This window comes from Myxine glutinosa, chromosome 14 (assembly GCF_964187855.1).
Source record: "Myxine glutinosa chromosome 14, kmMyxGlut1.1, whole genome shotgun sequence".
In the NCBI taxonomy this organism is placed as follows: Eukaryota; Metazoa; Chordata; class Myxini; order Myxiniformes; family Myxinidae; genus Myxine; species Myxine glutinosa.
This window is the reverse complement of record NC_136274.1, coordinates 54,432,486-54,445,461: the sequence shown is the minus strand read 5'-3', so window position 1 is coordinate 54,445,461 and position 12,976 is coordinate 54,432,486. Positions and strand designations below refer to the sequence as shown.

The following is a 12,976-nucleotide window of genomic DNA, read 5'->3' as shown; positions in this document are numbered from 1 at the left end:
TTAAAAAAACCATTAAGTTCAGTGCAAAAAATATCAGATTGGTATGGAAATTGATAAACGGGCAAAAACCAAGAGCAGCATTGGATATTACGATGTAAATTTCATTCTGTGTTTGGAGCCATGTCGGTATATTTCGCTATAGTTGCACAACCTGGTGTTGAGATTTTCGGTATTGTTACTCCGTAACCCTCTCCCTCGCCACAGCAGTCATACTATTATATGCAAGGTAATTTTTTTCATTGTTTAATGCAGGTTTGGTGTAAATTGAGATCACTAGCGGAAAACGCCGTGACAATTCAAGGAAGAAAGGAAACCTGTGACGTATTGGGCTGGGCGATCGTTCGGCGGGCGCCATTTTGTAACATTTTGAGGGACTGATTGTTGTATGTACAATCTGTCGGCATCTGCTATTTCGGCCATCATGAATCGACCTCGAGGTGGCGGATATTTCAGAAGAGGTGGCAATCGAGGTTTTTACGGACAACGGGACAACAGGCAGCAGTTTTTTGTGCAGCAGCAGCCTCAGCAACACCAGTACCAACAGCAGCAATTACCACCACCACCACCACAGCAGCAGCAGCAGCCTGAGGCCCAAACGAAGGTGAAGACGGAACCTGGCAAGACTGAGGTAGTGCAGCCGAAGGTTGTCGGCCACAACGAGAACCAGAAAAATGACAGCGACGCTGTACAAAAGCAAAAACAGCAAACAACGGCGACTCAGAACAAGCAGCCGCAGCCGCAGCCGCCGAACCAACAACATAATCAAAAGCAACAACAGCAGCAGCTACCGAGCCAGCAAAAGCAGCAACCACCTAACCAACAAAAACAACAACAACAACAACCACCGAGCCAACAAAAGCAGCAACCACCGACTCCGAGCCAACAAAAGCAGCAACCACTGACTCCGAGCCAACAAAAGCAGCAACCACCGACTCCGAGCCAACAAAAGCAGCAACCACCGACTCCGAGCCAACAAAAGCAGCAACCACCGACTCCGAGCCAACAAAAGCAGCAACCACCGAGCCAACAAAAGCAGCAACCACCGAGCCAACAAAAACCACAACAGAACCAGCAAAATCAACAAAAATCACAACAGCAACATGAGAACCAGATTAAGCCGAAAGAAGAGAAGCTCAAGGATTCAGAAGTGCAAACCTCTGAGGACGCTTTTGATCTAAAGGCGTTTTCGTTCAAAAAGCCTGGAGAAAAAACGTACACTCAGAGATGTCGTCTGTTCGTGGGGAACATTCCAAGCGACATGAACGAGACTGCTTTCCGAAAGATGTTCATCAAGTTCGGCAAACCTTCCGAAGTCTTCATCAACCCGGATAAAGGCTTCGGTTTCATTCGTCTGGTAAGGTTTATCAACCACGAAATCTCCCTCAATCCACTTACCCCTCCATCGGGTCCACTTACCCCTTAATCCACTCTACCTCCACCCAATCCTCCCTCGATCCTCCCGAGCCCCCCACTCCCTCGATCCCGTCGACCCCCCTCCCTCGATCCGCTAGACCCCCCCCCCCCCCGAACCACTCGATCCCCTCGACCCCCCCCCCCCACCCACTCCCACTTCCTCGACTTCCTTACCACCACACCTTGATCCGATTGAAACCCCACTCCCCCAATCCGCTTGGACACCAACACCTGCCCCCGTCCTGCTCGACCCCCTTCAAACTTCTCGACCCCACGATCCTCTCGACCCCACCACCCCTCGACCTTCTCGAAGTCCTCCCCCACCACCCCTCGACCATCTCAAACTCTCCTACCGTCCTTCAACCCACTCAAACCCCCCAATCCTGCTCAGCCCGCTCGATTTCCGCTGCCCCCCCCAACCGATCCTCAACCCTCTCGAACCCTGCCTCATCCCCACCGACACTCGAACCCCCTCCCCTCCCCCACGGACCCTCGACCCTCTCAATCCCCCCCCCCCCCCACAGACCTTCGACCCTCTCGATCGCCCCCCACCACCCCATGGATCCTCTACCCTTTCAAAATCCCCTCGACTCTCGCGGATCCTCGACCCTCTACCTCCCCCCCCCCTCCCCCCACAAGGACCCTCCTTGACGCTCTTGAATCCCCCACACAGACCGTCGACCCTTTCAAACCTTCCCCCAACTTATCCTCGACCCTCTCTAACCTCCCCCCCCCCCCCGAACTGACCCTCAACCCTCTCGAACCTCACCCCACCCCCAACTGATCCACGACCCTCTCGAACCACCCCCTCCCTCCCCCCACCCACTGAGCATCGAGCCTCTCGAACCTCCTCCCTCCTTCCCCCACCACCGATCCTCTATCCTCTCGAACTCTCCCACCGACCCTCTTTTCCCACGAACTACCCCTCGACCCACTCGAGCCACACCACCCCGACCTCCACAACTCTTCATCCCGCTCGACCCGCTCCATGAGCCCCGTTCATTTTGCCAGACAAGATGTATTAATTTCTACCACGTTTTTTTTTGCACTAATTAATATTTCTTTGCATTTGTATTTCAGGAAACTCGCACATTGGCGGAGTTGGCCAAAGCTGAATTGGATGGTCTCATGATGAGAACCCGGCCTCTTCGAGTGCGCTTTGCCACCCACGGTGCGGCGCTATCCGTGCGCAACCTGTCACCCCTCGTGTCCAACGAGCTCCTCGAAGAGGCCTTCGCCTTGTTTGGTCCTGTGGAACGAGCAGTGGTCATTGCAGATGATCGTGGCCGATCGACGGGCCGTGGAATCGTCGAGTTCGCTGCCAAACCGGTTGCCCGGAAGGCCCTGGAGAGATGCACGGAAGGAGCTTTCTTGCTTACTGCGTAAGTTTCTCCCATGCAGTCTTAGCCATCATTTGTCATTGTTTTACAAGGTTTTACCATTGTATTTTGTCTTTGCTTTCTGAATTGTAGCTTAACGGGTTAGAATAAGTTTTTATTGCCAAATGTCCCTTGTCAAAAAAACCGAACCAACGCTGTCAATTTTTTCTTTTATTTTCTCTGGAACCTTTGGAGAAGTCATTTGGTGTCATTCCCCTCTTCAACATGGTATTTTCCTCAATATTTCCAAACTGGTACATACAGCGTGAAGCCGAGCTAGGTGTGAGGCAGGTGCACCAGCCCAGAGGGGAGAGCAGTATTCCATCAAGCTGCGGATGAAAGCTTTGTATGTGGTGAAGAGCTCAGGTTTGGTGAGCAGATCGGGGTGCCAGACCGTATCGAAGGCACGAGATATGTCAAGGGAGACAGCTCTGATTTCCTGTTTGGCGTTGAGGACCTCCATCCATTGTTGAGACAGCAGAAGCAGCATGTCCAGAGTCGAATTACCTGGTCTGAATCCAAATTGATGATCTAAGATCAAGCTATTGGAGAAGAGGAAGGATTTAATATCAGAAGAAATGATGGATTCCATGACCGTTCTGATGATTGGGAGCAGGCTGATTTGTCTGTAGTTGCAAGGATCTGTTTTTGCACCTTTTTGTGCAAAGCGCTAACGTTGGCTGATTTCCAAGCAGATGGCAGATGAACTTGAGCAAAAGAGAGAGTGAAGAGAATTGATAAAGGGTGAGATAGAGTGGCAGAGCAGGATTTTAGGACCCTTGGGCTGATGCTGTCTGTTCCAGGTGCAGAATGAGAGTCGAGGTTACATAATTATTGAATTATCAGACATTTGACCAATTTCCACCTGGCCAACTGAAAGGAGATCATCTCAGATGGACTAGTGAACCAAGAACATTAACACTTCAATATGTTGAAGGTCATGGGAAAAAGAATGGAGAACCACTGGCAGGATGGACGGACAGAGAGCAAACTTGTAGTCCCCTTTGGGTAGGGGACTAATAAATTTGAATGGCACTTGGTAGAGTGCATAACTCTGCCAAGCTGAACAGTTTACATTTTGTATTGCACTGATAGGCCGGATCTGGATCCGGACCTGAATCAAAATCCAATCTGATTGTGCTTATCACCTAACCAACTCGTCCACCAAGATTTCTCATAAGTTGTCCACACCTGTTTAAGATATCATTACAATTGTGGGGACAGGGGAGATTAAAGATTTTCGTAGAGCAGATAGAAGTGTATAGAGTAGTATGGTCCATGTACGAGTAGTTAGCCAATCTCAATGTAGTAAGCAGGGAAACATCAGCAAAGATTCGTCGTGTTTACATGTAAATTGTATACTACACGGAGAATGGTGCATTGTAATAAATCGTGAGGGATTTCCCGGTAGGCAAATGTGTCAAACCTCCTCTAATGATGTGTGTGTGTGTGTGTGTGTGTGTGTGTGTGTGTGTGTGTGTGTGTGTGTGTGTGTGTGTGTGTGTGTGTGTGTGTGTGTGTATGTGTGTGTGTGTGTGTGTGTGTGTGTGTGTCAGACAGACAGACAGACAGACAGACAGACAGACACAGACAGACAGAGAGACACAGACAGAGACACAGACAGAGAGAGAGACACAGAGACAGACACAGAGAGAGAGACACAGAGAGAGAGACACAGAGAGAGAGAGACACAGAGAGAGACACAGAGAGAGACACAGAGAGAGAGAGAGACAGAGACAGAGACAGAGACAGAGACAGAGACAAAAAGACAGACAGACACACACACAGCTCTGAACGCCTGCAAGGGGGCAGCTATAAGCATTGCTTGGGGAGAAGAGGGAGGAGCTGAAAAGTGCGGGCAGGGATCGTGGGAGCTCTGAGAAGAGGGAGGAGCTAATGGGTCATGCAAGGATCGTGGGAGATCTGAGGAGATTCTGGAGGTCTGATGAGAATCGGAGTGTTGCCAGTGAGTGTCGCGCACGGAAGGGAGAAAAAGGGCCGTTCCCCTGAAGCCAGCTGCTCGTCTGCTTGCTTGCTCGCGGTCCGTCAGGTGGAAGGTCGCTTCAGGTGGAAGTGTCCTCCCTTCACTCTGTGCCTGTCTTGTCACCTGCTGCCTGTTAATTTGTTCGTCATCCTCAGAACCACCTGCTCAATTACACCAGAGAGATGAGCCACAATTCGGAACATCTCAACACGTTGCGGGATTTGAACCTCCCGCCGCAAAGTGCTCAACATTAGTTGAGCCATTGACGCAACAATATCGTGCTATGCTGTATTGTTTTTGGCCCCATCTCTCAATAGTGAAGAATCACTTAAAAATTCTAGTAACCAGATCTGGATCTTCATCAAAATAGAATCTGTTCTTCCTTGTCACACACCCAACCTGATGTCCTGCTGTTGACCTTTTGGCCGATGTTGACCTCAAAAATAGTTGGTGGTTGGTTTCAGTCAGCTGATATGCAAATCCTATTCAGATTTCAAGTCATTCGGATGAAAATTGAAGATTTTAGAAATTTGAAAGAAGTGTTTGATCTTTTGGCCGATGTTGATCTCAAAAATAATTGGTGGTTGAATTCAGATCGCTGATACGAAAATCCCATTCAAAGTTCAAGTCGATTCGGATGAAAATTGAGGATTTTAGAAATTTGAAATGGTTGTTGATCTTTGGCCTATGTTGACCTTTTGGCCTATGCTGATCTGAAAAATAGTTGTTGGTTGAATTCAGTTAGCTGATGTGAAAATTCCTATTCAAATTTAAGGTCAATCAGATGAAAATTGAGGATTAAAAAAAAGAAAAAAAAAGTGGTTGACCTTTGGCCTATGTTGACCTTGTGACCTATGTTGATCTCAAAAATAGCTGGTGGTTGAATTCAGTGAGCTGATATGTAAATCCCGCACAAATTTCAAGTCAATCGGATGAAAATTGAGGATTTTAGTAATTTGAAAAAAAGTGGTTGACCTTTTGCCTGTGTTGACCTTTTGTCCTTTTGACCTCAAAAATATGTAGGATTTTGTCAGTCCACAAACTCTACCATTTGGTAGTTTCGTCAAGTTTCGTAAGTTTCATGGGTGTGGCCTGTAGTATAAGTGAGCAGACAGACAAACACAAATGAAAAACCACTCGTAGAGCGACACTTGGCAAAACAGGACAAAGTAGAATAGCACTCAGTAGAGCATCCTTTTGACCTCAAAAATAATTAGTGGTTGAATTCAGTGACCTGATATGCAAATCTTCTTCAAAGTTTAAGGGAATCGGATGAAAATTGACAATTTTAAAAATTTGGCTTATGTTGACCTTTTGGCCGATGTTGACCTCAAAAATATTTGGTGGTTGGTTTCACTAAGCTGATATGAAAATCCTTTTCAAATTTCAAGTCAATCAGATTAAAATTGAGGATTTTAGAGATTTGAAATTGTTGTTGACCATTGGCCTATGTTGACCTTTTGGCATATGGTGATCTCAAAAATAGTTGGTGGTTGAATTCAGTTAGCCGATATGTAAATCCTTTTCAAATCTCAAGTCAATCGGATGAAAATTGAGGATTTTAGGAATTTTTTTTTAATTTTTTTTTGTATACAAGATCGAGGCTCGTGAAAGAGCGAACATTAATCATACAAAGACAAACAGACATACAAAACAAATAACATCGGGAGCGGTAGACAAGATGGGGAGAGAGAGGGAAGGACACAAACACAACATTTGAGAGCAGGGACCGAGAGACATGGAGACATCGAGAGAACTGTGGGAGGGAGAGGGCTTTGGGGGGAAGGCATGGGAAGGGGGGGGGGGGGGGGTGGGAGAGGTATAAAACATATGGACACTGCCAAGACTTCCAGGAAAGAAGTTGGAATTTCAAACAAGGTGGATCTGGGGTGAATTAGTGGGGGTAGAAAAGATCAAGGTTTTGGTTTGGGGAAGATAAGAGATGGTGGTGAACAGCTGTTTTGAAGACCTGGAGGGAGGAGTGTGATTGAAGTGAGTGTGGGAGTTTGTTCCAGAGGCGGGAGAAAAGAGGAATGAAAGAGTGAAGGTGAGCAGAGAGCCGAGATTTCGGCAGTTTAACCATCAGAGGGTGGCTGGCAGATCTTGTGCGACCTGTAGGAATATTTGGGGGACAGAGCACAGAGAGAGCTGGGGGAGCAAGGCCGGAGAGGAGTCGGTAGAAGACAGAAAGACCACCTACCTGCCTGCGGTGAGTGAGTGAAAGGCCCTCAGAGATAGCTTCATCGCGGGAGATTCCAATGATTCTGAAAGCTTTGGATTCAACAGCGTGAAGCCGAGCCAGGTGTGAGGCAGGAGCACCAGCCCATAGGGGAGAACAGTATTCCATTGAGCTGCGGATGAAAGCCTTGTATGTGGTGAGGAGCTCAGGTGTGCCTAGGAAGGACTTCGCACGACGGAGGATGCCCAGTCGGCGACTGGCTTTGGAGGCCAGCTTGGAAATGTGGTTTTCCCAAGAAAGATCATGGCAGATGGTGAGACCCAAAAGCTTGAGCGACAGAACTTCTTGGAGAGGATTGTTGAGAAAGTAGATGGGAGGGTTGTCCAGTCGATCTTTTCGGAGAGACATAGTAAGAGTGTGAGATTTGTCAGGATTGAAAGACATGTTCCACATGTTTGACCAGTCTGTGATTTTGTCCAGGTCTTCAGAGAGTGAGGAGGCTGCAGACTGCCGATCTGAGGGAAGAGGAATGGAGCGGCAGAGAGTGGAGTCATCAGCAAAGAGATACAGAGGATTTTCCAGAGAGTCGGAGAGATCATTGATAAAGACCAGAAAAAGCACAGGGCCCAGCACACTGCCTTGGGGAACTCCAGCCTGAACGGGAAGAGGGAGATGAGAGAAATCCATTCAGGGCCACACGTTGACTACGACCAGAGAGGAAGTCCGCAAGCCATGCATGGAGATTTCCATGGATACCATAGGAGGAGAGTTTGGTGAGCAGAGCTGGGTGCCAGACCGTATCGAAGGCACGTGATATGTCAAGGGAGACAGCTCTGATTTCCTGTTTGGCATTGAGGACCTCCATCCATTGTTGAGACAGCAGAAGCAGCATGTCCAGAGTAGAGTGACCTGGTCTGAAACCAAATTGATGATCAGAGATCAAGCCATTGGAGAAGAGGAAAGATTTCATATCCGAAGCAATGATGGATTCCATGACTTTGCTGATAATTGGGAGCAGGCTGATTGGTCTGTAGTTGCAAGGATCTGTTTTTGCACCTTTTTTGTGTAAAGCGGTAATGTTTGCTGATTTCCAGGATGCTGGCAGATGACCTTGAGCAAAAGATAGGGTGAAAAGAACAGAGAGAGGGTGAGATAGAGCGGCAGAGCAGGATTTTAGGACCCGTGGGCTGATGCCATCTGGTCCAGTTGCAGAATCAGAGTCGAGGTTTGACAAAAACTCCTCCACCTTGTCAGGAGAGAAGGTCACAGAGTCCAGGAGCAGTTTGGTTCGACTGGGAAAGGTGGGAACAGAGAGAGATGGGTTTGGGACTAAGGATTTTGAGGCAAACACAGAGTTGAGGCATTCGGCTTTGTCACGTGCGATGTCAACTGTGTGGCCATTTGAGGTAAGGGAGGGGATGGAGGGGGAACAAACACCAGAAACGGATTTGACCAGACGCCACCAGGATTTGGAGGAAGGAGACAGGTTTGAGAGTTCATTCTTGAGTGAGGAGAGATAGTGCTTCCTGGCACTCCTGAGGGTAGACACACACTTGTTCCGAGCTTGGTGGAAGGAACTGAGATTAGGTGGATTAGCCTTCCAAGAGGCAAAGGCAAGTTGTTTCAGGGCAACTGCCTCACCACAAGATTCAGTGTACCATGGACGGGAGGAAGGGTAAGACAACTGAAGGCGAGATGGGATAAATCTGTGCATGAGAGAGATCAGTTTGCTTTGGAAGAATTCCCAGGAAGAATTGATGTCAGAGGCAGTGGAGATGGGAGACCAATCCAGACGATTGATGGCTGCTTGAAGACCGTCCCAGTCGGCCTGAGTGAAATGCCAGACTCGTCGACGCTGAGGAGGCTCTCTGAGAATGGCCAGAGAGATGTCCACTTTGACAAGCACATGATCAGAAGAACCGATTGGAGCAGAAGAAGAGCAGCAGACATTAGCAGGGAAGTTAGTCATAACCAAGTCTAGAAGAGAAGATACTCCATTGGCTGAGATCCGGGTCGGGAAATTGACAGATTGTGTCAATCCCAGCGAGTCACAGAAGTCCTTTGCTGAGGTGCCATGACTGGTGAGAGAGGAACCCACACCCAACCAGGTGGCATGATGACAATTGAAGTCACCACATATGAGGAAGAGAGAGTTGGGATGAGTGGATAGAAGTTGGTCCATGTTGTCAGACAGTGAAATGTAGATGGAGTCATCACTGTTTGGGGGACGGTACAGAACACATATGAACAAAAGGTGGGAGCGGAGAGGAAGCCGTAGCCAGAGGTACTCCTGGGGGTGAGGAGGAGAGAGGGCAGTGCAAGGAGAGTGAGGAAGAGAGTTTTTGATAAAGATAGCCACTCCACCACCAGGCCGAGGCTCAGGTCTATCATACCGGAGGAGGGAGTAACCAGGAAGAGATATTAAGGAATCAGAGACATCTTGAAGGAGGAAAGTCTCTGTTAAGCAGATCAAGTCTGGATTGTCAGAAGCAACCTGTATGGAGAGATCAGTCAGGTTTGAGCGAAGGCCCCGGATGTTTGAGGTCCATACCGTTAATGAAGAGAGAGGGGGAGCATCGGGTACAGGACAGGGGAGGGGAGGAGTAGGGTAAGATGAAGGATGAGAGGGGGAGGTAGGGAGAGCAGTTGTTAGTGTGTCAGCGATTGCAGAAGAGTTCCAAGAAAGGGAAGGATGAGGAGGATGAAAGGTTTGAAGGTGAAGGGATGAGGCACAGTGAGGGGTTGTTTGAGGGGGGGGGCAGAGGAAAGAAGAAGGTTGGGGGGGGTGGAGGTATGAGATAGAAGGGAGATGAAGTGGGGAGGAGGCAGCTTTGAGGAGGAGGGGGGAGGAGGGAGAATTGGAGAGGAATGGTATGGGGGGAGATTTGAATGGGAGGGGTTGGGGGGGAGTTTTGAAGGGGAGGAGTGAGGGGGGAGTTTAGGAGGGGAAGGGCAAGGGGGGAGTTCAGGAGTGGAAGGGCAAGGGGGGAGTTCAGGAGTGGAGGGGCAGGGGGGGAGTTTAAGAGTGGCGGGGCAAGGGGGGAGTTTAGGAGTGTAGGTGCAAGGGGAGGGATTTGGATGGGAGGGGCAAGAGGGGAGTTTAGAAAGTGGATGATTAATGAAAGACGAACATTGAAAACAAATTGGGTTTGTTGTGATTTTCAAGTTAGCAATCCGGTTCAGAATGATGGAGGAGGGATGGAATGAATGTGAATTTAGACCATGTAGTGAGGGAGACGTATAAGATATTGAATTTCCTTTTTTTTGAGGTGGAATGAGTTGGAGAGGAAATTGAGAAAAGCCTTTTAAATAGGAAGAAAAACAGCGTGTTGTAAAATACCACTGAGTAAAACACTGAAGTGGAAAGGTTATACATATTTAAATAATATTTAAACAGAACCGTGAACAATCTTATGTGCACAAAAATACCAACGGGGGGAGAGCCGAGAGGGACCACCACGAGTCACGTGAAGGGCAAACGGTGGATGGCAAGGAATTTGCAAAGAAGTGGTTGACCTTTGGCCTATGTTAACCTTTTGGCCTACGTTGATCTAAAAAATAGTTTGTGGTTGAATTCAGTTTACTGAAATGAAAATCCTTAAAATTTCAAGTCAATCGGATGAAAATTGAGGATTTTAGAAATTTGAAATTGTTGTTGACCTTTGGTTTATGTTGATTTCTTGGCCTATGCTGATCTCAAAAATTGTTGGTGGTTCAATTCAGTTAGCCGATATGAAAATCACACTCAAATTCCAAGTCAATCAGATGAAATTTTTTTTGCCAAGTAACACACATACACATACACACACATACACACACATACAGACACAGACAGACACAGACAGACACAGACAGACACATACAGACAGACAGACAGACACAGACAGACACACACACAAAGACACACACACACACAAAGACAGACACACACAAAGACAGACACACACACAAAGACAGACACACACAAAGACAGACACACACACAAAGACAGACACACACACAAAGACAGACACACACACAAAGACAGACACACACACAAAGACAGACACACACACAAAGACAGACACACACACAAAGACAGACACACACACAAAGACAGACACACACACAAAGACAGACACACACACAAAGACAGACACACACACAAAGACAGACACACACACAAAGACAGACACACACACAAAGACAGACACAAACACAAAGACAGACACACACACAAAGACAGACACACACACAAAGACAGACACACACACAAAGACAGACACACACACAAAGACAGACACACACACAAAGACAGACACACACAAAGACAGACACACACACAAAGACAGACACACGCACAAAGACAGACACACGCACAAAGACAGACACACGCACAAAGACAGACACACGCACAAAGACAGACACACGCACAAAGACAGACACACGCACAAAGACAGACACACGCACAAAGACACACACGCACAAAGACAGACACACGCACAAAGACAGACACACGCACAAAGACAGACACACGCACAAAGACAGACACACACACAAAGACAGACACACACACAAAGACAGACACACACACAAAGACAGACACACACACAAAGACAGACACACACACAAAGACAGACACACACACAAAGACAGACACACACACAAAGACAGACACACACACAAAGACAGACACACACACAAAGACAGACACACACACAAAGACAGACACACACACAAAGACAGACACACACACAAAGACAGACACACACACAAAGACAGACACACACACAAAGACAGACACACACACAAAGACAGACACACACACAAAGACAGACACACACACAAAGACAGACACACACACAAAGACAGACACACACACAAAGACAGACACACACACAAAGACAGACACACACACAAAGACAGACACACACAAAGACAGACACACACACAAAGACAGACACACACACAAAGACAGACACACACACAAAGACAGACACACACAAAGACAGACACACACACAAAGACAGACACACACACAAAGACAGACACACACACAAAGACAGACACACACACAAAGACAGACACACACACAAAGACAGACACACACACAAAGACAGACACACACACAAAGACAGACACACACACAAAGACAGACACACACACAAAGACAGACACACACACAAAGACAGACACACACACAAAGACAGACACACACACAAAGACAGACACACACACAAAGACAGACACACACACAAAGACAGACACACACACAAAGACAGACACACACACAAAGACAGACACACACACAAAGACAGACACACACACAAAGACAGACACACACAAAGACAGACACACACAAAGACAGACACACACACACAGACAGACACACACTCAAAGACAGACACACACAAAGACAGACACACACACACAAAGACAGACACACACACACAAAGACAGACACACACACACACAAAGACAGACACACACACACACAAAGACAGACACACACACACACAAAGACAGACACACACACACACAAAGACAGACACACACACACACAAAGACAGACACACACACACACAAAGACAGACACACACACACACAAAGACAGACACACACACACACAGACAGACACACACACACACAAAGACAGACACACACACACACAAAGACAGACACACACACACACAAAGACAGACACACACACACACACACACACACACACAAAGACAGACACACACACACACACACACACACACAAAGACAGACACACACACACACACACACACATAGACAGACACACACACACACACACAAAGACAGACACACACACACACACACACAAAGACAGACACACACACACACACACACAAAGACACGCACGCACGCACAAAGACAGACACGCACGCACAAAGGCAGACACGCACGCACAAAGACAGACACGCACGCACAAAGACAGACGCACAAAGACACACACACACGCACAAAGACACACACACATGCACAAAGACACACACACACACACACACGCCCAAAGAC

At 47.6% G+C, this 12,976-nt stretch overlaps 1 protein-coding gene across 3 annotated transcripts in view; it reads left to right on the top strand.

The window, feature by feature from the left end:
• Window positions 1-298: 298 nt before the first annotated feature.
• LOC137439789 (paraspeckle component 1) overlaps window positions 299-12,976 on the top strand; it is a 116,568-nt gene continuing 103,890 nt past the window's right edge. The window contains exons 1-2 of one of the 3 annotated variants that reach the window (XM_068135884.2): window positions 299-1,354; window positions 2,494-2,795. In XM_068135884.2, the coding sequence (XP_067991985.1) occupies window positions 386-1,354; window positions 2,494-2,795 (1,271 nt within the window). In that variant the 5' untranslated portion in view covers window positions 299-385. The remainder of the gene's footprint in view (window positions 1,355-2,493; window positions 2,796-12,976) is intronic. The other 2 variants (XR_010986995.2, XR_010986996.2) reach the window with 2 other exon arrangements.